Genomic DNA, 23,452 nt, shown 5'->3' with positions numbered 1-23,452 from the left:
AAGTGAATGGATGTCAGGTAAGGGAGGAAAAAAAAAGATGTTTGCAAGTTTTCACATCTGGGTAACTGGGAAGAGGGTAATACCCTCAAAAGAAATAAGGAAATTAAAGGAAATAGGCAGATACTTTTTGGGAACAGATAGGTGAGAGAGATAATGATCAGAGCAAGTCATGAATTGTATAAATAACCCTTTGCTTTAATTTCAATATGTTTTCCATGAATACCATTATTTAGGCTTCCTTACTTCATGGTAATAAAAAACAGAGGGCTCTACACAAATGTTGACTCATTTACTGAACAAACTGTTTCCTACAGGGAAGACACTGTGGGCCCAAGATAAAAGAAATGGTGGCATATCCCGGAACTTTTGGAAATGTGGGAAGCATACATGAATTTATGAGGAAATTAATATTCCATGTTATGGAAAAAAAACCAAGAGTCAAGTTCTTCTTCTTCTTTTAATTAATTTTATAATTATAATTTTTTTTAACAGTACATATGCATGGGTAATTTTTTTTTTTAAAACAACATTATCCCTTGTATTCATTTTTCCAAATTTTCCCCTCCCTCCCTCTACTCCCTCCCCTAGATGACAGGCAATCCCATACATATTAAATGTGTTACAGTATAACCTAGATGCAATATATGTGTGTAAAACCAATTTTCTTGTTCACGGTAAGAATTGGATTCCGAAGTGTATAAGTAACTTGGGTAGAAAGACAATAGTGCAAACATTGCCTCTTTGTATTCATCCTGCTGGTCATTTCTTTTTTTCTTTTTTTTTTAACTTAATAATTTTTTATTATATATATATTTTTTATAATATTATCCCTTGTATTCATTTTTCCAAATTATCTCCCCCTCCCTCTATTCCCTCCCCCCGATGACAGGCAATCCCATACATTTTACATGTGTTACAATATAGTCTAGGTACAATACATGTGTGTGAATATCATTTTCTTGTTGCACAATAAACATTAGATTCCGAAGGTACATGCAACCTGGGCAGACAGATATTAGTGCTAACAATTTACATTCACTTCCCAGTGTTTCTTCTCTGGGTGTAGCTACCTCTGTCCATCATTGATCAACTGGAAGTGAGTTGGTTTTTCTTTATGTTGAAGATTTCCACTTCCATCAGAATACATCCTCATACAGTATTGTTGTTGAAGTGTATAATGATCTTCTGGTTCTGCTCATTTCACTCAGCATCAGTTGATTTAAGTCTCTCCAGGCCTCTCTGTATTCCTCCTGCTGGTCATTTCTTACAGAGCAATAATATTCCATAATCTTCATATACCATAATTTACCCAACCATTCTCCAACTGATGGACATCCATTCATCTTCCAGTTTCTAGCTACAACAAAAAGAGCTGCCACAAACATTTTGGCACATATATGTCTCTTTCCGCTCTTTAGTATTTCTTTGGGATATAATCCCAGTAGTAGCGCTGCTGGGTCAAAGGGTATGCACAGTTTGATAACTTTTTGGGCATAGTTCCAAACTGCTCTCCAGAATGGCTGGATTCTTTCGCAACTCCACCAGCAATGTATTAGTGTCCCAGTTTCCCCACATCCCCTCCAACATTCATCATTATTTGTTCCTGTCATCTTAGCCAATCTGACAGGTGTGTAGTGGTATCTCAGAGTGGTCTTAATTTGCATTTCTCTGATCAGTAGTGATTTGGAACACTCTTTCATGTGAGTGGATATAGTTTCAATTTCTTCCTCTGAGAATTGTCTGTTCATATCCTTTGATTGCTGGTCATTTCTTACAGAACAGTAATATTCCATAACATTTATATACCATAAGTTACCCAACCATTCTCCAAACGATGGGCATCCATTCATTTTCCAGATTCTAGCCACTACAAAAAGGGCTGCCACAAACAGGTCCCTTTCCCTTCTTTAGTATTTCTTTGGGATATAAGCCCAGTAGTAGCACTACTGGATCAAAGGGTATACACAGTTTGATTAACTTTTTGGGCATAGTTCCAAATTGAAGAGTCAAGTTCTTAATAAAAAGTTAGTAAACTAACAGTGATTAATGGAACTTTGCTCTTATTGCTTTGTTTTTTATTCTATTACTGTTTGCAGTCAGTAATGACCAAAAAAAGGAGAAACCTAGCCTTTGTTCTCAGAATTCTCAATTCAATGACTGTACATATGCTGAGGAAAATCTTTCTAAAAGAGATCAATCTGAATTAGATATATGGATAGGCCATAATTTAAGATTCATCTCCTTCTCTCCCCCCAGTATTAATATAAATCATAGTATAACTGTACTAGAAAGATGGTGACTTATGGGCTTCTAGTCATCTTTGGTATCTATATGTTAAATCAACTGTAAGAATTACTAATAAAAGAAAACTTAAATTACTTAAAGGGTGAACACTCTTTATGAAAAAAAAAAATTTAAAGTTGCTCTCTTAAATGCAAATTAAGACAACTCTGAGGTATGTGTTCATCTCTCTCAGATAAATGCTGGTGAGGATATGGGAAAACTAGAACATACATTAATACATTGTTGGTAATGTTTTGAAATGATCCAACAATTCTGGAGAGCAATTTGGAACTATGCTCAAAAGGCTATAAAACTGTGCATTCCTTTTGATCCAGCAGTGCCATTATTAGTTGTCGATCACAAAGAGATCATAAAAGAGGGAAAAGAATCCACATGCACAAAAATGTTTGTGGAAGCCCTTTTTGTAGTGGCAAGAAACTAGAAACTGAGTAAATGCTCATCAGTTTGAGAATAGCTAAATGAGTAATGGTATATGAATGTTATCGACTATTTTTTCCGTAAGAAACGATCAGCAGGATGATTTCAGAAAGTCTTTGAGAGGCTTACAGGCACTAATGTTGAATGAAGTGAGCAGAACCAGGAGAAAATTGTACACAGCAACAACAAAATTACGTAATGATCAACTATTATGGACTTGGCTCTTCTAAACAATGCAGTGATTTAAGACAATTTCAATAGACTTGTGATGAAAAATGCTAATCACATCCAGAGAACTATGGACACTAAATATGGACTGATGCATAGTATTTTCATCTTTTGTTTGTAATTTTTATTTCTTCTTGTTTTTCCCTTTTGATCTGAATTCTTTTGTATAACTTGACAAATATGGAAATATGTTTAAAAGGACTGAACATATTTAACCTATATTAGATTGCTTGCTATCTTGGGGAGAGGAGAGGTAAGGGAAAGAGTAAGAAAAATTTGGAACACAAAGCATTACAAAAAAGAATGTTAAAAACTTTCTTTACATCTATTTGAAAAAATAAAAAAAAGTTCCATTTCAACAATACTGTATGAGGATGTATTCTGATGGAAGTGGATATCTTCAACAAAGAGAAGCTCTAATTCAGTTCTGATTGATCAATGATGGACAGAATCAGCTATACCCAGAGAAGGAACACTGGGAAATAACTACTTGAATTTTTGTTTTACTTCCCGGGTTATTTTTGCCTTCTGAATCCAATTCTTCTTGTGCAACAAGAGAACTGTACAGTTCTGCACACATATATTATATCTAGAATATACTATAATATATTTAACATATGTAAGACTGCCTGCCATCTAAGGGAGGGGGTGGAGGAAGGGAAGGGAAAAGTTGGAACAGAAGTGAGTGTAAAGGGATAAGTAAAAAAATTTGTTGTAAAAAATTACCCAGGCATATGTTCTGTCAATAAAAAGTTATAATAATAATAATAATAAAAAAATTTTTCCCACTTACCTGCTTTGATGTCACTTAGGGCAAAAAGCCCAACTCGGGTATCTCCATTCACAGACCACTTCTGAGTTTCACAATTGGGCTGACAACAGTGATTCATAAACCGGGCATAATTTCCTTTGGGACCAGCATCAATAATCCGGTCCTATAATCAGAGTTTTAAAAAAATATTTTGTTAATAGTTAAATTTTAAAAAGTATTTCAAGAAAAAAAAAATAGCACTGCCTCCTTATTAAGCTAATGATAATAGGTTATATTTAAACTGTATTTTTCAGTTTTCTGTGTTTTTCATACACATACATATAGACATAAAAACATTGCCCACTCTTCCCTCCCTCTTGGCCCTCAAAACAAATCTCCGAAGGAAGTACTATTACTCTGATAAGTAGAAGAAAACAGACACTGAGGGACTGAAATGACTTGTCCTGGGTTACACAAGCTAGGAAGTGTCTGAGAAAGGGTTTGAACTCAGACCAGTCTAGATTTTTAATCCTAGTGTTCTACTCAGTAAAAGACAGTTTGCTTCTTTGCTTAAGTAGATTTGCTTTCTCATCATAATGCTGCAAGAAAAATAATACTATATGTTATCACATATTTTATATATGGGGAACAAAGGCTCAGAAAGAATTGGCCTAGGGTTACAAAACTATTAAAAGTGTCGAATCTGAATTCAAAATAAACTGGCTTGAATTTTTGGCTAGCATTGATTTCAGTACATCAAATTTATTTAGAGATGGAAAATTCCTGATAGAACTTTTCCTAAAGGAAGCAGTGATTCATTAAATGAGAATAATTTCCTTTTGGAATAATCGCATTGATCCAGTCTAAGAGTCCACAAGGCAAAAAGCAAAAAATGAGTAAATCTACATCATAACATTGCCAGGAAAAGATAGATTTTGTGAGCTTGGGCATGTTTTCTGTATACCAATGATGTTAGCTCCTGGACAATAAAGAATGTGAAGCATTCTTATCTATATAGTAACTCATTAGGTCGATAGGAAAAGTAACCATTCTTTTCTGAAGACTGAATCTGATAGAATAAAAACCTTATCTTCTTCTAACACTGTAGCACACCTATTTACCAAGGACCAAAGTTAAGCATATTCTTTATCAACACTACAAATTTAGGCATATTTCTGGACATGGCCAATATGGGAATTGTTTTTTAATAAGAAAAACAAATAGTGCTTCACAATTGAAAAATACACGTTAATTTAATAATTCCTTATTTGTCATTACTCTATGCATATACAGCTTTATATTAGACATGATGTGTATATCCTTAGTACAAACATATAAACCCAAATTAGTAGAAACTTATTTCCAAATGGTTAGTCACAAAGGAATAAAGTTTTTTCATTATAACAGCTCATGAAAACCAATTATTAAAATATTTAAGAGTTGTGATTCACATCACTGAAGAGATCATAATATTACTAATTTTTTTTTGAAGTTTAATCTACTCTTCACACAGATCTGAACATGGCATCTGACTAAAGCAAATATATAAAATATTAGCTTAAAACATTTTTTCTTTAAAGATACTCATGGGAAATAAATTATATGGACTCTGCCTTTACAAGTGCATTTGCAATGACTACTATCTATGTGTGTGGGACTATAATATAAGTAGATGCATATATGTACATAGAATATGGACAGTGAATCCATCACTGAAGGACTTCAAGAAATGTTTGATAATTTAATATGAATCATTATTTTAAATGTGCATTACTATTACACAGTCATACATTTTTTATTAAGGCAGGGAATCTGTTGGAGATTAGACATTAGAAGACCTATTGACTACCTAGTAATATTCAAACCCATTTAGTGTATCATTTAAGATACTTTACAAACAGATGTCCCCCTACCTTTCTCACTTCATGTTAATTCCCCTCTCAGCTAAGTACTTTCCTACCTTTGATTTACTATAATATCCTCAAAATATAGACTAATATAGTCTATCTCCTCTTCTGAACTTAATCATATTAAATGGTTTTCTAAATTAGTCATGTTGTAAAAGAAGAATGAGAACAAAAGGGAAAAAGCCACAAAAATCCCAACAAAAGTGAAAAGAGTTTCATTCAGACTCCACAGTTCTTTTTCAGGCTTAAGATGACATTTCCATGATAAATCTTTTGTAATTGTTTTAGTTCACTCTATTGCTGAAAAGAGCTAAGTGTTGCTATTACTTTGTAAGATGTTCTCTTGGTTCTGCTCACTTACTTAGCATCAATTCATATGTTTTTCCCCAGGTTTTTCTGAAATCTTCTTGCTCATTATTTCTTACAACAAAATAGTATTCCATTGCATATATACCACAACTTGTTCAGCCATTCTTCCAAACTGATGGGCATCTCCTCAGTTTCTAACTTTGTGCCATTACAAAAAGAGTTGCTGTAAATATTTTTGCCTTTTTTTTTTATGATCTCTTTAGGATACAGACCAAATAGGGGTATTGCTGGATCAAAGAATATGTTGTACACTTTAATAGCCCTATAGTCATAGTTCCAAATTGCTTTCCAGAATGGTTGGATTAATACACAACTTTACCAATAATGAATCAGTGCTCCAATTTTCCCAAAATTCCTCCAACATTTCTCATTTTCCTTTTCCGTCACATTAGCCAATCTGATAAGCGTAGGGTGGTACCTCTGAATTGTTTTAATTTTCATTTCTTTAATCAATAGTGACTTAGAGGTTCCCCCCCCACTTTTTAACCTGACTATAGATGGCTTTAATTTCTTCATCTGAAAACTGCCTGTTCATACTCTAGGCAGATGAGAAAACTAAGGCAGATAGAAATTAAATTATTGAATTAAATAAATTCAAGGTCACACTGCTACTAAATTCCTGAGGCTACATTTGGACTCTTACTATTCTAATATTCCTGATTGTAGGTCTGGTACTCTGTTCACTGTGCTACCTTCTAGCTGCCTCTCTCTTTATTTTCTATTTACTTTTCTGTGCTGATATTTCATACACAAACACACCCATACCCACACCTAGTTGAATGTAAGGCCCTTAAAACTGGGACACTGATGCATTGTTGGTGGAGTTGTGAAAGAATCTGGCCATTCTGGAGAGCAATTTGGAACTATGCCCAAAGAGTTATAAAACTGTGTATACCCTTTGATCCAGCAGTGCTACTACTGGGCTTATATCCCAAAGAAATACTAAAGAGGGGAAAGGGAACTGTATGTGCCAAAATGTTTGTGGCAGCTCTTTTTGTAGTGGCTAGAAATTGGAAAATGAAAGGATGTCCATTGATTGGAGAATAGTTGGGTAAATTATGGTGTATGAATGTTATGGAATATTATTGCTCTGTAAGAAATGACCAGCAGGATGAATACAGAGAGTCTTGGAGAGACTTACATGAACTGATGTTGAGAGAAATGAGCAGAACCAGAAGATCACTGTACACTTCAACAACAATATTGTATAAAGATATATTCTGATGGAAGTGGATATCTTCAACATAAAGAAGATCCAACTCATTTCCAGTTGATCAATGATGAACAGAAACAACTACACCCAGAGAAGGAACACTGGGAATTGAATGTAAACTGTTAGCACTACTGTCTTTCTAGCCAGGTTACTTACACCTTTGGAATCCAATTCTTACCGTGCAACAAGAAAATTGGATTTACATACATATATTGTATCTAGGTTATACTGTAACACATGTATGGGATTGCCTGTCATCTAAGGGAGGGAGTAGAGGGAAGGAGGGGAAAATTTTGAAAAATGAATACAAGGCATAATGTTGTTTAAAAAAAAAAAAAAATTACTCATGCATATGTACTGTCAAAAAAAAATTTATAATTATAAAATTAAAAAAAAAAAAAAAAAAAGAATGTAAGCCCCTTGAAGGTAGCAAATGTCTTATTTTTATACTTGTATCAATGGAAGTTAAGCACAGTGCTTTGCTTTGCACATAATAGGAACTTAAGAAATGTGTGCTACACTGAATCATAGGAATAAGCCCCCTGTTCTGGGAACAAATCATTGAGTGATTCTTCATCATTGTACTACTTCATCCTCTCAAGTCTTTAGTTTCCTTATGTCATATGAAATGGTTAGACTATATTACTTTTTTTTTAAAATAAATTTTTTCAATCAGCAAAAATTTGCTTTCTCTCCCTTAACTGCTTCCTATTACTAAAAAAGAAAGAAAAGCAAAGCCCTTGCAACAATTATGAATAGTCAAATAATCAAATGAAACAAATTCCTGCATTGTCTCTGATCTTTTAAAGAATACAATGATCCAAAACAATTAAAAAAAAAAACTCATCATGATGGAAAATGATATCCCCATCCAGAAAAAAGAGCTGATAAAGTCTGAATATGGATGAAAGCATACTATTCTCATTTTTTAAAAATTTGGAGGGGCAGCTAAGTGGTGCAATGGATAGAGTACCAGTCAGGAGGAGTAAGGAAGTCAGGAAGGATCTCAATTCAACTCTGATCTCAGACACTTAACACTTCCTAGCTGTGTGATCTTGAGCAACTTACTTAACGTTAATCCCACTGCCTAAGCAAAAAATAAAAAAAATAATAATAAATAAAATTTGGGCGTGTGTGTGTGTAGTTTTTTCTTTCTGTTCTGTTTCTTCCCATACAATATGTAAATGTTTTATATGATTATACATATATAACCTATAATCAAATTGCTTACCATCTTAGGAGAAAGGGAAAGAGAAAATTTCAAATTCAAAATTTTATTTAAATAATGAAATGTTAAAATTGCCTTCACTTGTACATAAAAAAAGTAAAATATTGTTATGTAAAGAAAAAAACAGTGAGCCTCAAAGACATTTTTAGTATTTACCTTATCCAAAGTGAGCATGTAGAAATTGGTGATGTCGTGTTCTTGTGCATAACGGATTCGAGCTCTACACTCCTCTTCATCTATCAGCTCTCCCACATACTCATTTACAAATTCACCCTGTAACAAAATAATGGCAGAAAACTCCACAAATAATCCACCTGTGATTTCTTTTTCAAGATTTACCCTGCAGTAGGACACAGATAATTAGGCAATACATATACCAAAGGAGTTTATGCGAAATGGTTGATGAAAAGTCTAGTGCCCTGAGTCATATTTTCTATTGCTTTGTTTACTGTGGATTTTGAGGGTTTAAATTTTGTGATGAAGGTTTTTTTTTCTTTTCTAATTGTGTGGTCTTTTTTGGTTTTTTTTTTTGGTTGTTATTACAATTTGAGCCATTACTTATGTAATCAAGGATGTTGAGGGTTTAGATTTTATTGACAGGTAAAGGGCATAGTAAAACTTCACCTCCACATAACACAGGCCTTTCATTTCAACAATTTGTTCCATCCTCAACTTCTTGCACTCACTCACTATATATTCTAAAATGTTATCTTTTAACCTTCTAACTTATTTCCCTTTACAATGATCCTAATTGTTGCTCACCAGTGTATAACCTAAGAAATAGGGTAAAAATAGTTTAAGCATAGAACCTTAAAGAGCCTAACCTAAGAGGAAAGGGGGGAAAAACACAAGAGTCTTCTATTGAGAATACTAAGATTTAATGTTATCTTTTATCTGCGTTTTCTTCATTAAAGAGTGGTTCTTCCCTTGGCTTCTCTCTAGGCTCTCAATATAGATAGAAAGTTGACAATTCATATTCAAATCATTTTTTCTCCTGTATTCTGATTTTTGTTGACAAAACCACCTAAGAATTCAGCATCACAGCACAAACTAGGTTAACTACCCTCTTTCTCCTTTTAGCCCATATTTAGGAGATTTTCCTTGAGCATATTGTCTTTTCTGATCTCTTCCTCTTCAGTGAACCAGTCCAACTTAAATCCTATTCTCTATATCTGAAACTCCCTGTTTTTGTTCTATCACTACTCATGTCTGATCAAAACTTCAATCCTATAATTCATTCCATTCTACACATGTAAGTTATCTAATATCAATAGAGTCCTTAACCATTGCAATACAATCCTTTTATTTCAAATTAATTTTCTCTCTTGCCTTCCACAAATGTTCCAAATGTTGTCTTTTCTCCTCAATTTTCTTACCAGAATCTATTCCTTTCAACTCTCTCAGATGAGGATTTTGCCCATACTTGACACAGAAAAACTGAGGTAATTTACTATGAACCTTCTCTTCTTTTCCCTCCTGCTCCTCCCATAATGCCTTGATACCATTGGGCTCATTTCCTTCAGTGACACAGCCCTTTTCAACAAACCTTTAACATTTACCCCTTGTTCCCATCCATTGTAAATGTCTCTACCAAATGGTTCCCCACTATCATATCCCCTTTTCTAATTGTCTCTCTCTCCTTATTTACTGATTCCTTCCCAAGACCTACAAACAGACCCAATTACCTTCCTGTTTCAACAGATCCCACCATGCATGAATCCTTGGGCTTTATCTCTTTTCTCAGTTAAAGGCCTTGAAAAATCTGTCTATGAAAAATGATTCCAAATCTTTGCCTGTTATTCTTCCAAATACTTGGCTACTAACCTTATTAACCAGAAGTCCCTTCAAAGTGATATAAAGTATGTCCCCTTTAACCTTTGGGGGGGCCCTGAAACTGTGTCCCCTTTAATCTGCGGGGGAAGGGTGATTTGACGTCTCAAGCTCTCCTCTGGGAAAAGCACACCTTTCCCAGAATACAGCCTTTCCAAGTTTAGTGGTCTCATTCAATTATAGATCTTGGCCAGGGACATAATCACCACTTTCTACTGAATTGGAGATTAGTTCCTGGAACAGTTGCTCCCAGCTCAGGGCCTGGGAAAACCCTGAAAAAGCCTCAGAAAGCTAAATAAAAGGTGACTCTGAACCCCGAATCTTTGTAGATGCAACAGGATCTTGCCCAATGTTGAAGATATTTTATTCTCAATATAACCCACCTTTGCTATATCCTTTATCCAACAAGAAATCTGTCTTCCTGGCAAGCTGGCTTCTTAGTGTAATTAAATCCCATTCCCTGCCACAAATTCCCTGGTGCCAATTCTTTCACAAAGCCTGCCACTGGCCAATGAGATCCCATTGCTGTTAGGAGATCTCGTTCTCTCTATTCTTGCACTTCATCAAAAGTTCACTACTACTACCACCCTTCTTTTCCTGTATTCTCTCTTATTTGGGTTTTGATAGCAGTACTTTGTCTTGGTTCTCCCTAATTTTATCTAATTACTTCTCAGTCTTTTTTGCTGGAGATATAAAGTCTATTAACAAAGGGGTCCTCTCTTCCCCCCACATACCCTTTCTTTTCTCTAAATATTCTTTGACTTAGTGACTTCTTTGGTCCATACATTTTCACCTTTCTGTAGATGACTCTTAAATTTATTTATCTAGCCCAAGGCTATCTTTTATACTTCAATCTTAAAATAACAACAGCTTACTGGATAGAATGAGTGTCTTAAACACATCTTAAACTCGATGTGTAGAAAACAGAATTAATTATCCTTCCCTACAAATCCATTTTTTATTTCTTCTGTATGGTTCCATCATCCTTCCAAGTTACCTCTACTGACATCTTTGATGTAAATGAGTCTGAGATGGGAGTCAGGAAGATTCATGAATTTCAGTGGTACCTGATCTAAAGTGTTACTTTATCCTGGGAAAGTCACTTAATCTTTCTTAGCCTACATTTCTTCATATATAAAATAAGTTATAATAAATGCATTTGTCAAATCGTTGTTGTCAGGATCAAAAGAGATAATATATATACATAGTTTTGTTTTACAAACTTAAATGTTATATATGCCAGTTATTGTGTTTCAGTCATTTTAAAAGTCATGTACAAGTGTGAACATTCTGATTATACTTATTATGTACATGTTATCCTTCCTATCAGAATGTGCATTCCCTGAGGATAAAGGCTGATTCATTAGTCTTCTCTCAGGTGTTAACATATAAGAATGCTTACTAAATATTTGCTGATTGGTTTTATTTTTTAATTTTATAGATAAGCATCCAAATCCAAGTCTTTTCACTGTTTCTAGACTATAAATAATAACCTAGAGAGCAAAGAAAATGTAATTTTTTATTCTTTTATTGCAGAACCAGAATCAACACTTTTCACTGCATATTGCTGTCAGCCAATAAACATTGGTTGAACTGAATCACAATGAAAATTTTAGTCTTCTACATCAAAGGCAGAAATATGTGGGCCATAAGCTTCATGTATTCTACAAAAAATTAAAATTGAGAAATATTTGAAAAAATAAAAGCAAAATATAGTTAATATTAATATGTGGTTTTCTAAATCAAAAGTCATAGCCTACAAGAATCCTTCCTTACATATTTTTTTCTTTTCTGAGGCTGGGGTTAAGTGACTTGCCCAGGGTCATACAGCTAGGAAGTGTTAAGTGTCTGAGACCAGATTTGAACTCAGGTCCTCCTGAATTCAGGGCTGGTGCCACCTAGCTGCCCCCTTACATATTTTTTATGGCCACAGGTCCTATTTGAGTTTGATACCACCCTCTACAGAATATAGAGAACAACAGGCTAATAAGTATTATATTATCTGCATGTTAGTGAATAGCAGTTACTGAATAGTGTTTCCAAGTGGAGAAAAGATGGAAACAGGTTAAGTCTCACAAGATATTTAAATAAAGTGAGAGAAGTTATGTTTTCCCCCCTTTCTGGGAATATCCATGTAATTGTTAATGATATCCTTTACCTTTTTAATATCTGTTTTTGTCCTTAAGCCCCAGCCTCGCTGTAAGGTACGAAAGATTTCAACTTCAGGATACTGGCGTTTTGAGAAGCACTGGTTCTGGCAGCGTCCGCCCGCAGGACAGACAGTAGGATGGCACTCATACAGGAGCATTCGGTTAATGCATTCTGAATCGATTCCACAGGGGTTTTCATCTGAAGCTTTACAGTTACATCGGGGAATCTCTGACAGGTCTGCAGTAAAGATCTGAACCCTGCCTATTGGACGGTTCACCTAGTGAAACAGAAAAAAAAAAAAAAAAAAATCAACTCACAAAACTGCTTTTTCTTCCTTCCACTGAAAACTAGAGTCATTGAGTGAACCTTCATACTTACTAAAGAATTCATGATTTCCCCACATCTCACAATGTGGATTGAAAACTATTACTAGTATATCTATATAAATTGCTAGACGACTTCAAAAAAATAATGTAACCCAATCCCCAATTTAACAGATGAGAAGTTGCCCAGATAGCTTCTGATTTGTTAAAGTTCATTTTTAAAAACATAGAACTAAGAATGGACTACTTTGTACTCCCATCAATATCATGCGTTAATTCTCATTATACTACTTTCCTTTGTGTTTCACAAAGTCAACTATTCTCCATTAATTGGACACTTATTTTCAGATTTTTGCCTCCTTCTCAGGAACAATATATTGGTACTGTATATGAAAAATTAATAATATGCTCAGATAATTTCCTGAAAATAATGAGAATAATGGACAACAGAATCCCCTTATTTTTCTACCTTTTATACCATACTATCATTCAGTCTTCAAATCTGAAGTTCTATTAGCAATCTACAGGTGCCCCCTGCTTCTCTACAATTCCTAAACATACTGATGCTTTTTAGTAATAGTAATTGGATTATATCCAAAATAATATTTGAAGCAAAATTGGAATCTAAACCTATAAATTTAATTGAAAAGAAAGCAGATACAGCAAATAAAAGCAGACATGTTATTTTAAATAATCTTCACAATAGTTTCACACCATCATCTTGTGGATTTTGCTGCTCTAGAGTATTTTTAATTGAAGCTTTTTAGTTTCAAAACATGTGCATAGATAATTTTCAACATCAATCCTTGCAGAACTTTGTGTTCCAGATTTTTTCCCTCCTTTCCACCATGTTCTTCCCTGGATGACAGGTAATCCAACATATGTTAAAACATGTGCAATTCTTCTATATATATATATTTCTACAATTGTGATTTTGCACAGGAAAAATCAGATCAAAAGTAAAAAAATTGAAAAAGAAAAACTTCTCTAAAGTTTTTAAAGTCATTGTTTCAAAGGTATTTTAAAGGGGTTTGAAGGAGAGCTTGTGTAAGTCTCTGACATTACTCCATCACTCTGGTTCCCTCCCAAGCCCCCCCATTGTACTTTTAAAAAACATAGCTCTACATAAAGGAGAATTACAAAAATCCTATTTTTTTTTTTTGTTCTTTATATATGGGAATATTCAAGTTTGTTGATGATTGTTATTTGTAATAAATTGTAATAAAACCAGTAACTTAAAAAAAAAAATTAAACACTTTTCATTCTTTAAATATAGGTAGATTCTAATGTTTGTTGTGTTATACAAGAAAAATCAGATCAAAAGGAGAAAAATTCACAAAAGAAAAGGTGAACAACCAACATCTCCCCCCCAAAAAGGTGAAAATATTATGTTTTGATCTATATTCAGCCTTCATAGTTCACTTTCTGAAATGAATCGCATATGACTTTAAGAATGTTACTATTATCTTTTCCATCAAATTCAAGTTTCTCCCCATAAATCTAATTTTAATCACTCATTTCAAGAAGGGAAAGGCACTACATCAATCGTTTCAAAGGTACACAGAATGTCCAGAGTTTGTAGAAACTGCTGACATTGGTCAATATTCTCTCTACAATCTATTGGCTTAGAGATCCCTATTCTGTATCCTGTAACATAGTGCCTTACTATTTAAATCACAAAATTGGATGTGCAATTATTTAAAAGGAAAAGATTTAAATTTAAAAGGACATTTACTTTTCATTGTTTTTGACTGGACATTATGCAACTTTTTAAATCAGAGAAGTTAACAAGAACTGATGATTTTAGGTTTACAAAGCACTTTTTAAACAACCCAGTAAGAGAGATTAATATAGGGACTATTACCTACATTTTAGACATGAGGAAAATGGCTCTTAAGAAAAGAAGTTCCATTTATCAGCAATATTTAAATTCCTCTTCTCCTGATATAATCAACTGTACAAACAGTTGTCTGATTCATCAATATTGTCATTTTAATATCAAAGAAGATAAAAACACTTATCCAAATATGATTCAGCTTTTTTTATGGTACTCTTTCCAAAACACTTAATGCAGTCTATAAGCTGAATCAAAACTAAACATTTTTTGTGAACTAACTTTTCCAAAAGCACAATATATTAAAGATTTTATCGATACTATCATCCTGCCTGGAACCATAAAGTTGTTGCACCTTACTTGTTCTTTTCTAAATACAGCTTGTATGATGTGATGATCAACTAAGATAGACTTAGTTCTTCTCAGCAGTGCAGTGATCCAAGATAATTCTAATAGATTTGAGATGGAAAATGCCATCAGTATCCAGAGAGAAAATATAAAGACTCAATGTGGATCAAAGTATAGTAATTTCACACCCCCCCCCCCCGCTGGGGTTAAGTGACTTGCCCAGGGTCACACAGCTAGAAAGTGTTAAGTGTCTGAGACCACATTTGAATTCGCGTCCTTCTGAATTCAAGGCTGGTGCTCTATCCACTGCGCCACCTAGTTGCCCTATTTTCACCTTTTTTTTGGTTGGTGTTTTATATTTGCTTTTTCTTTCTTGTGGATTTTTCCCTTTTGGTCTGATTTTTCTTATACAGCTTGACAAGCATGGACATATGGGAAAAAAAGGTCATCACGTATCATGAAGATAAAAAATTATTGTGATTGCTAACAGAAAGCTTGGACAATCAACTGTCATAATGTATAGATATGTTCAGTGTCTATTCCCAAATAAAATTTTACATAAGGTGTTCTCACCTTGATATGTTTGTAAGGTGGTGGTTTCTTATCATTTTTTCTGTCTTCCTGGAGCTGTCTTAGCTCTTTCTGGGCCTTTAATTCCTCAAAACGGACAGCAGCTTCCTGTAGAGCTAAAAACAAAGAAACAACAAAACAACCAGTGCACAAGTCAATTTAAAACAATTTTATGATCTATTAGACAAATATACAAACATCAAATTTCATTGAGCATACACTTATTAATCTTTCATCAGGTACTATGAGGAAATATGAGAGACTACATCCAGCATCCAGTATAGTGGCTACCACATAGGAACTTATTAAATATTTGGTCCTTATCTTTAATTAGCTTAAAATCTACTTGTGAAAAAATAGAGAATGATGCTAGATGTTTAGTTGAAAGACTAAGGGAATAATGTATGTGATCATGGTATATGCAAAAGAAGTATCTTCAAAATTACTGATCTGCTACTATATAATCATTATTACATTAGGACTATTGTCCTAATTTTGCAGTACAGCAGAGAAGTGTACAGATTTAATAAATAATGAACGAAAGCAGAGAAAATTACAAGAAAAACAAAATAAACATTTTAAAGAATTTGATTCCTGGGGAATTATTAAAAACATAGTCACCAACATTGAACTCTAAGCAAGAGGCTGTAATCACAATGAAAACTCCTTTTTACTAGGTGTATTTGAATGATGGTGATCCCAATATTACAGGACATTCAGCTTGCTGAGGACTCTGGTCTCAGACTTATCTGTACAAATACAAGTCTCATAAACACGAATATTTTACCTTTTTTATATGTCCCATCAACACCTTTGCCCATTTTGTCCTTGCTACTGACATCTCCTTCCATATATGGAAAGACACGAGCCTGATGGGTCCATAAGTAATCATTAGAGCCAAAAAATAAAACGGGAAATTCACCAACATCATGTCTCATCTTATCAATATTGGAAGGAATAGCTCGAGGATGACAAATTTCAGCTGGCCACCACCTGTGAATGATATAAAGGGAAAAAAGCACTCAGATACATAAACCTGAATTTTAGAAGAGAACTTAAAGAATAGAGGTAAGAACAAATTAAACTAATTACTTCAAATTAAAAGAAATACATCGATTAAGACATTATTACCAATAAATTTTTTCTTACCTATATCGGCCAACTTTTACCCAGACAACCTCTCGATAGTGTGGCTTTTTGCCTGCCTTACAGTCATTGCAATACCAGTTGCCCTCTGGGATATCAATATTCAGACATTCTCGATGAAATGCAGCAGGGCAAGAGTCACAGCACAAAAGACTGCCCCCTGAAGGAATAGAGGGAGGAATTCATATATCAAAACTACAAAGCATCATGTCGTACAGTTAATAGGGATCCAGATCTTTTAATAAGTGCCTTCAGTTCTTAGAACATGTGTTTCAAGTTATGAGGTATTGATTAAAAAATACAAATAATTCCTGGCTTATACTATACCTCTCCATTTCTGGATATAGAATGATAGATTTGTAGTTAGAAAAACCAACTGAATCAAATCCCCCTCATTTTAAAGAAGAGGAAACTCAGGCACACAAAGCTTAAGTGATCCGCTCAGGGTCCCAAAGCTAATAAATGTGAAAGGTAGAGTTTAAACTCAGGTCTTCACAACTGTTTATAACAAACTCTCCCCGGCATCACGTAGCAACTGTTAATATTCTACACAACTTCCAAATATAATTTTTTTCCAGTTAAGTTTAAAAAAAAATTTTGACCTGAATAAATGGAGTATTTCTATAGGTATTTTTAGAACATAAAGCATCTATACATACAACTACAAATATCTAGTGTTTGGTTTTCTTTTTGAGGGTATAAAAAAAAAAATTAACTTTTAAAAACTATCCTGCCTCTCTTTGATTCCCTTTGGCTTTCCTTCTGTTCTCTGTTCTCTTTTAACTTATTTTTTAAAAATTCAAATCCCAGTCCCTCAATTCTTCCAATATAAGGTTGGAAGGGAGGAGGAAGGAAAAAAGGAAAACAACAACAACAACAACAACAAAACTTTTGTAACAAACATGCATAGTCAAGAAAAACAAATGCTCACCATCAAGCATATTTTAAAATGTACATCTCATTTTGCAACTCTCTATTAGAAGGTGGAAAGCATGCCTCAACAATGGTATGCTGGGACAGTTAATGGACTACCACTAAGAGTTCTTAAGTCTTTTTTCTTTATAAGTTGTTTTTCCATATACTTTTCTTGTTACTGTATAAATCATTCTTTGGATTCTACTTATTTAACTCTGTATCACTTCAAAAAGGTTTTCATAGGCGTCTCAAAAATTTTTTTATCTTTGGTTTCTGTTTTTCATCCTCAAAGAGGACCAAAAGAATGTCATTATCTAGAGTCAAGTTATATACTGACTGTAGCAGATCAGACTAATACAAGTTTGAAATGCTCTACCAGGCTGGGCACAGATGGAAAATGGGATGTTGTCTATTTTTTTCTGACTGCAGGGTGAGGCCCTCTACCTGCCCCAATAAATAGGCCATGAATGGGCAAGCAATTTTTTGGTCAACTTTTCTAGCCCCTTCCTCATTCTAGGAGATAAGCAGAGCATTCCTTAACAGACACCCAGGGAGCTGCCAAATCCCACTGTTGCTTCTAAGTGAGAAGATAACACTAAGGCCTGTACCACCTGTGCACAGGTTTGTAACTACAGCTCTCAGTGTATTCATACATACTGTTACCATTTATGCTAAGCAATTATATACCACTTCATTCATATGACTGGTTAATTCAGTCTTTATTCAAATTGACGGATATCTTTTTGGCTTCCATTTCTTCCCCACTCCAAAAAGAGTGGCTATAATGATATATATAAAATAATGGGTTTCTTTTCTACTGTTTTTTATATCTTTGGGGTACACTAATGATATTATTCCTGGGACAAAATAGGAGTTTGACCAAGGTTTCTTCTGTCCTTCAAAGGTCAGATTATGCTCAAAATAGATTTTGGGGCATAGTTCCAAACTGCTTTCCAGCATGTCTAGACCAATTAATAGCTCCACCATCAATGAATTAACATGCTTTCCCCCCACAGTCAATCCAACATTTATCATTTTCCTTTTTTGCCAATTCTACCAACATGATAGGTATGAGATAGAAGTTGAGGGTTACATTTATCTAATTATTAGTAATAGGGAACATTTTTTCATTCATTGATAGGCTATCAACAATCTTGGATCGTGTCTTTTTGAGAAATATCTGTTCACCTACCAAGGGAAGAATTTATAAGGTTCTTATAAACCTGCATCAGTTCCTACTGTTGGAAATGAAACATACTTTATTTAGAAAAACTTCTTATACAAAGATTTAAATTCCATTTAAAATCTATCAAGGGATTGCTTGACCCAGACTATCCTGGTTTTTTCCATCTTTAGATGACTGAGCAGTAATTTTTTAAAAATTTACTCATGTATACACAATTGTTTTCCCACCAATATAATCTTATCTTTTTGATGGAGCAGAAACTGTTTCATTTTTATCTTTGTATTTCTTATACTTGCACAATGTTTAAGACATATGTGTTGAAGACCAAGTTCAGACTCCATGTTGGCCAATACCCGTTTAACTTTGGGCAAATAAGTCAACTTTTGTGACAGTTAGTTTCCTCATCTATTAAAAAAAGGGAATAATCTAGATGGTCTCTAAAGTCTCTTCTTCCTATAAGCTCTCATTACTGGTATCACATAAATTGTTAAGTGAATTTATAGAGATGGTATTGTTTCCTACATGTATGATGTTTTTTTTTTTTTGCAAGAAGGATTTGTAGCCTTGCCATATCTTCCATTTAAGTCCTGCTTTTTAAGTTACTAGCTTTAGAATTTTAATCACAAACGTTTTAAGAAACTGTTGGAAGGACGCATGCTAAACACAGTGAAATTCTTGAGGAATTTATTAAGACAGCAAGAAAGACCAGAGTAATTTCTAAGTTACACTCTGAGAATTTCGTAGGATGTTCATAGGTAGAAGTGGATCCAACCCTTTAAGAGGAGGAAGATATAGGACAAGATGGAATTTAAAGTCCAATGTTCTTTCTACTAACCCATGCCATCTCACCTAAGTAGTAATATATAAGTGTTAGGCTTTTAAAATAATCCCCAAGACAAGATGTTTTCACAAAAAGTTTCAAAACAAAAGTATAGAATACTTGGAGAGAAGCAGAGAACTTCATCTAAAAAATAGGGCTAAAGAGATCAAGAAGGAAGAATTAATGGACACATGATTAAATGAATGTAGAGTGCTAGAGAAGAGACTAGAACAATCTTTATACTTTTGGCTTGGTTGTTAGAGTGAATGAGAAAGTAAGAAACTAATGTGAAAAATTGTTGGGACAATTGGGAAAATATAATGGCAGAAACTAGGCATTAACCAACAACTAACACTCTATACCATGGTAAGGTTGAAATGGGTTCATGATTAGTAAATCTGAAGAACAAAGGTTAGTTTACCTCTTAGATCTGTGGAGAAGAAAAGTCATTTGTGGAGTATATTATGAAATGAAAAATGGATAATTTTAATTATATTGTTAAAATGTTTTTTGTACAAACAAAATCAATACTGAAAATAAAATGGTACAGCTCCATTGGGGGTAAGGTGAGGCAAGAGAAGGAGAGCAAAAGATAAGAGTCTTAAGAGCTCTGGGATATGATTTTGAAAGTTTGTTTCAGTTCTTGATGAAATAATTCTGTATAATCAGCTTAGTATTTTATAATTTGTAGCCATATTATATCACATCTTCATGTTCTTATCTCTTCCCCTTTTAGAAACTCAGAATTGTTCAAAGAAGAAAATACAAAGATGAACAATACTCCCTCCTCTTTGCTCATGAAGCTCTGAGTCAGGTTATAACTCATTATTATTATTATTTTCTATTTTATTGACATGTGTTACTTGGTTAAATTACTTTAAAAAAAAAAAAAAGAAGAAGAAGAAACAAGCACAGAGGAAAACAATGAATGAGGAATGATTATTAGAGTCTTTATACTTGCCTAATAGGCACAAGTAGAAACAATGTGTCAAAACTGTAAAGGCGGTTTTAGACTCTACAATAAAATCCGTTGTTTAACAGGAGCTATCTAAAATGCACTCATCTATCACCTGAGGTAACAATTTTCTGGACTGAAGTTTCAAGAAGATGGGAGGGGTTAGGTAAGGGACTGGATAACTTTTGAGGTATTTTTAACTGTAACGTGCTGTTGTCTCAAGAAGCTGCCGATCGCTCTCTGGGAGGAGATCTGTTGTGTCAACTCAAATCTCTCAGACAGATTCTTCTTCCTGTAGAGAACCGTTGTCTCCAGACAGTTGCCGTTAACTCTCGTGCAGAGAAGTGATTTCCCTTCCTGCAGAGAGCTGCCTCAAGTCTGGTCTAGAGCAGAGACTGACTTTTTCCTTCAGAGCTGCTCCTTTATCCTCCCAAAGAATGAGTGTGGGATAATGCAAGGGCTTCTGGGAAGAAGTACTTCAACCAATGAACTTGCTCCTCCTAAGCATGCAAGCTCTTCCCCAGGAAAGGCCGGAACTAGAGAATTGTCAAGTACCGACTTAGCACTTAGTAAGAACCTAATATCTCATTATCTCATTAGCACTTAGTAAGAACCTAACATTTAACCCTGAGATTCTATGAACCTTTGTATGACAAATTGATAATTTTGATTTAAGCCAATAATCTGTCCATTTCAGGGAAAGTAAGTGGCTAACTTGTCACAAGATGGATGTTAAAAAATGAGAAGTAAAGTAAGAAAGACCTTTTTATTATGGGTGCACAAAAACAGAATAGACTACCTGGGAAGGGAGTTCTTCCTCACAGGTGATGTTTCAATAAATAAAAAGTTTCTGGATTGCTAACAAAGGGATTCTTGATGAAGTATAAAATGAATTATATCTTATTTCCAATTATGTAACAATCTTTAATAAAAAATCCTCAACAGCACCCCAAAGGCTATTTTAGGATAAAAATGAAAGCAATATAGTAGCGATTTAGTTCATTCCTTTTATTTTATAGGTGAGGGAACAAAGATCCTGAGGTGCTATGACTGACCATACATAATTATGTTGTGGTAGAACTGGACTAGAATCAAAATGTTTTGAATTTCTTGTCCAATAATTATTTCTAATCAAATTATAATACTTGTAAAATTCTCTCACTAGTATTAAGCAGGAATCTTTCCACTGATGTACATACAACTACTACTATAAAGGTTGCTGGCCTCATTACTGTTCAACAATTCAATTCAGTTCAACAAAAACTAATTTACTATTAGCGACACTCTACTATGAAAGAGACATAAAACCAGAGGATTTAAGAAGTAGAAAGTTGTCTTCTGAAAATATCCTGTCAGCGCCACTTATTTTACAACAGAAAACTGGAATTGAAGGATTGATCCAATGGGAAACAGTTAACTAGGATTCAAACTCAGATTGCTTGTTTGTTTTTTTAAACTCAAAATGTTTCACTGTTCTACCACGTCATAGTCTGGGAACACAGAATTATAATAATGTTTTTGGTCTTTAGTCATGTTCTAACTTTTAACCTCATGTGGAGAACTATTATTCTCAAGAAAAAAAATTTTTTTTAAAAATAATGCTGTACTTTTCGTTTGGTTTGGAATATTCAAGAGAAAAGTCAGATCCACTGAAGAAATTATTAAGACAGCATGGTATATTATAAAGAGAATGGGATTTGGAGTTAGTGAACTTGGATTTGACTCTTGCCTCTGACTTTAAATGTACAAATGGAACCAAAGTCATCACTCTAGGCTTCAGTTTTGTCTTTTATAAAATGAAGAACAAAGGACAAAGGACTAGGTAAATTCCAAATCCCTTTGAGATGTAATAATCTATATCAGACCTGTGGAAAAAGATGGTACCCTGGAATCAAATCATTGCCCTGACATTTCTTCTCCAGGTGAGCTTGAATGAAAAACCTAAAATTTATGCTGCATAAGAATAGGTTAAAGAAATGGAGGATCTTCAGCTAAGAAAAAAAAAAAAAAGAAGACTTAGGAGGACATGACAACTGTCTTGCTAGGGAAAGAGCAATAGATTGGGAATCTTGAGGTGCTCAGTTTGAGAATTTTGATTCAGTCCCTTCTTTTCTGGGCACTGATAATATATAAATTGAAGGGGAAGGACAAAATGTCAGCCAGCTCTAGGATCTATGGTACTACATAGAATAGGATTAGACTTATTCTACTTTTTGGAAGCAGTGGGTCAAAGTTTTTAAAAGGCAAATCTAGGTTTGAAATCAAGAAAAAACTTTGTTACAACTAGAAATATGGTTAAATGAAATGGACTGCTTAAGGAGAAAGATGAGTTTCTCTTTACTTAAGGTCTTCGAACAAATGTCGCAGCATGGCTATCAGATGTTCTTGAAGAGATCTCATCTAACTCAAGTTCTACAAGTGTAATGTCAGTTCTTTCTTTGTTAATGGATGCTAGCTAAGGTCCCTTCAAGCTCTAATATTCTGTATTTTATGAAATTCAAGGAAAAAGTTATGTATGTAGAAGATACCTCAAAAAAAGTTGCAAAATGATAAGCCTATTTGCTTCCTGGGGGATCAACTTAATTAAAGTAATGGGATTAAAAAATACTATAACTAGCAACAAACAAAAAAGTCACTGCAAAAAAGGTAACATTATAGACACTAGTGGCTTCAAAAAGCTGCATATTTTAATTACAAGGGAATAACTGGGCTACATAATTATTATCCCTGAATTCAGTCACATCACAGTCACAGCTTCTACTCAGAAATTGTCCATGAACCAAAAGAGAAGAAGACATGAAAAAAGAATAGCAAAAAACTTCCATCTGCAAGCCAAACATATGGCTATGGTGTTGGCAAAGAAGGACAAAGATTCAAAACAGAGGATAGTCAAGGAAAATGAAGAGAAACTGAGCAGAAAATTAACAGATAAATAGTTCACAAAAGTCTATAACAAA

General features: G+C 34.0%; 1 protein-coding gene across 20 annotated transcripts in view; it reads right to left on the bottom strand.

Annotated features, from left to right (window-relative positions):
- Nucleotides 1-23,452, bottom strand: part of NSD1 (nuclear receptor binding SET domain protein 1) — a 169,475-nt gene that overhangs the window by 11,976 nt on the left and 134,047 nt on the right. For all 20 annotated transcript variants that reach the window (XM_074292236.1, XM_074292227.1, XM_074292226.1 and 17 more), the window contains 6 exons: nucleotides 16,623-16,779; nucleotides 16,261-16,466; nucleotides 15,477-15,589; nucleotides 12,406-12,675; nucleotides 8,574-8,690; nucleotides 3,743-3,884 (listed from right to left, as the gene is read on the bottom strand). In XM_074292236.1, the coding sequence (XP_074148337.1) occupies nucleotides 3,743-3,884; nucleotides 8,574-8,690; nucleotides 12,406-12,675; nucleotides 15,477-15,589; nucleotides 16,261-16,466; nucleotides 16,623-16,779 (1,005 nt within the window). The remainder of the gene's footprint in view (nucleotides 1-3,742; nucleotides 3,885-8,573; nucleotides 8,691-12,405; nucleotides 12,676-15,476; nucleotides 15,590-16,260; nucleotides 16,467-16,622; nucleotides 16,780-23,452) is intronic.

This window comes from Sminthopsis crassicaudata, chromosome 2 (genome assembly GCF_048593235.1).
Source record: "Sminthopsis crassicaudata isolate SCR6 chromosome 2, ASM4859323v1, whole genome shotgun sequence".
NCBI classification, from domain to species: Eukaryota; Metazoa; Chordata; class Mammalia; order Dasyuromorphia; family Dasyuridae; genus Sminthopsis; species Sminthopsis crassicaudata.
The sequence above is the reverse complement of the archived record's forward strand: the minus strand, read 5'-3'. Positions and strand labels throughout refer to the sequence as shown.